General features: G+C 54.7%; 1 protein-coding gene across 1 annotated transcript; it reads left to right on the plus strand.

Annotated features, from left to right (window-relative positions):
• Window positions 1-303: 303 nt before the first annotated feature.
• On the plus strand, window positions 304-1,990 carry M406DRAFT_291368 (UROD/MetE-like protein; the record flags this gene model as incomplete). Its single annotated transcript, XM_040918960.1, has 2 exons — window positions 304-1,324; window positions 1,422-1,990. The coding sequence occupies exons 1-2, from the start codon at window positions 685-687 to the stop codon at window positions 1,988-1,990; spliced, it is 1,209 nt and encodes a 402-aa protein (XP_040775278.1). The 5' UTR covers window positions 304-684.
• Window positions 1,991-2,398: the final 408 nt, after the last annotated feature.

Raw genomic sequence — 2,398 nt, forward strand, 5'->3', positions numbered from 1 at the left:
CTATCTCAACAAAAGCCTATCCACTGTGGACTGCTTAGGAGGGAATCGTTATCATACAATGTACGTAGTATTGCCTCTTCTCAACGAAGGCAGAGAGAAAGTCAAAGGTCAACAAGAGAAATCGAGCTCTGTACAACTGCAGATACAGGTCAATAACAATGTAACGAGCAAACCATGTATTAGTATAGATGGTCAAAAGTTTCCAGGACAGTTGCTGAAAAACCTTCCATTTTGTCTCCCCTTAGAAAAACATTGCTTAGAAGTAGGCTCCGAGGCGAACTCGCCCCTTTGGCCCCGCATTCGATGAGCGCGGGCAAAATAGAGGGAAGGAACCCCTTTCCTCGGCTTGGTTCCGCCTGGTGACCCAAAAACACGGGTTCGCGAATAAGGACGCAAGGAGTTCTGCTGCTGACTGCTTGGGAAGCGGGGCTTCTCAAAAAAAGATAATGGATTGGCGGGGTCGTTGAAACGACCTCCGCAACCAATTGCTCATCTGCCTTCCTGGAATTCGTTCAAAGGAGGGGAAGCAGGAAATTTTCAGTACTTGTCCAAACACACAAATCTAGCAAAGCTTCTCGGCGCTACTCTGTTCTCATCCCTCATTCTTCTTGTTTTCGTATCCGTCTCTTCATTTTCCTCGTCCTACCCTCATCTTACCCATCGAAAAGGCAGGAAAAAGAAACAATGGCCCCTCCTTTCCGCGCCGAGCACATGGGCTCCCTCCTCCGCCCCCAGCCCCTGCTGGACGCGCGCGAGGCCATTCGCGAGGGCAAGACCCCCGAGGCCGCTGGCCTGCCCGCCCTCGAGAAGCAGTCCGTGGCGGACGTGGTCGGCCTGCAGCAGCAGCTAGGGTTCCGGGCCGTGACGTCGGGCGAGTACAACCGCACACGCTTCTGGGGTCTGATGTGGGACGAGTTCGACGGGGCGGTGGCCCTGCAGGAGGCCGAGGCGTCCATGTTCCGGCTGTACCACCCGGACGTGGTGTCGCTGATCGAGAAGGACCGGCAGGTGATGCCCGGTGACAGCGTCATTGCGGGCGCGAAGCTGGGCTGGACCGAGGGCCGGAGCGGCAAGGCGAACCTGCACGAGCTGTCGCTGATCCAGGCTGCCGTGCCGAAGGAGAAGTGGGCGGATATCAAGCTGACGCTCATCACGCCGGCTTGGTTTCACATGCGGTACAAGCAGAACAAGGCCTGGAAGGAGGGCGTGTATGCTAGTGATGCGGAGTACTTCCAGGACGTGGCCAAGGTTTACCAGGCGGAGCTGGACGCCCTGTACAAGGCTGGTCTGAGGAATGTGCAGTTTGACGACCCTGGTCTGGCCTGTGAGTCTTTCATTTCTTCCTATTCGTCTTCCTCTTGCTCTTGCTCTTCAGAGCTCCTCCCTGTTCTTATGCTAATTCATGTTCCACAATACTCAAGACTTCTGCTCGCAAAAGTTTCGCCAGGGCTGGGCTGAGGACAAGGACAACATCGGCACCGTCGACGACCTCCTGGACGCCTACATCCAGCTCTACAACGACTGCATCTCCAAGGTTCCCTCAGACATGCACACGGGCGTGCACCTGTGCCGCGGCAACTTCATTGGCGGCCGCCACTTCGCCGAGGGTGCCTACGACATCATCGCCCAGAAGCTCTTCACGCAGCTCAAGGTCAACACCTTCTACCTCGAGTACGACACGGAGCGCGCCGGCGGGTTCGAGCCCCTGAAATTCCTGCCCAAGGACAGGAACGTCGTCGTGGGCGTCATCTCCACCAAACTGCGCAACCTTGAGGACAAGGAGGAGATGAAGAACCGCATCTACAAGGCTGCCGAGTTCGTCGCCGAGGGTACGGGCCAGACCAAGGAGGAGGCCCTGAAGCAGATCGCCGTGAGCCCGCAGTGTGGCTTCAGCACCCACGAGAGCGGGTATCCCCTGAGTGAGGAGGACGAGAAGAAGAAGCTGGCGCTGGTGAGGCAGATTGCTGATGAGATCTGGGGTGAGCCTTAAGTAAAGTGACAGGCGCTGTGGCATTCGACATGGAACAAACCAGAAAGGCGTCTGGGAAAACGGGATCTGGCAAATTAAATTCAACAGCATCAGAGGTCGATTAGGCTTAGTTGCAAGGGTTTTTTGAAAGATTTACTTATGGTACAGTACTTTGGGGGCAATCTCGGGCTATGGACTCAACTTCCATGTAGGTGGAATGCGGTGGCGTTAACACGATTCTTTTTTTTTTTTTTTTGCCCCCTTCTTCTTCAGCATTACATCATCGTCGGGTCACTCAGAATAGTATCAGCCTCAATTTGATTCAATGTCTTTCTCATGGTTGGGTAACATGTGACCTATGCCTGTGCCTTGACAATTTGTACTTTCGGAAGAAATCCGCAAATCCGCCGAGTGGCTTGAAGTGGCAGC

Source organism: Cryphonectria parasitica (assembly GCF_011745365.1).
Source record: "Cryphonectria parasitica EP155 unplaced genomic scaffold M406scaffold_5, whole genome shotgun sequence".
NCBI lineage: Eukaryota > Fungi > Ascomycota > Sordariomycetes > Diaporthales > Cryphonectriaceae > Cryphonectria > Cryphonectria parasitica.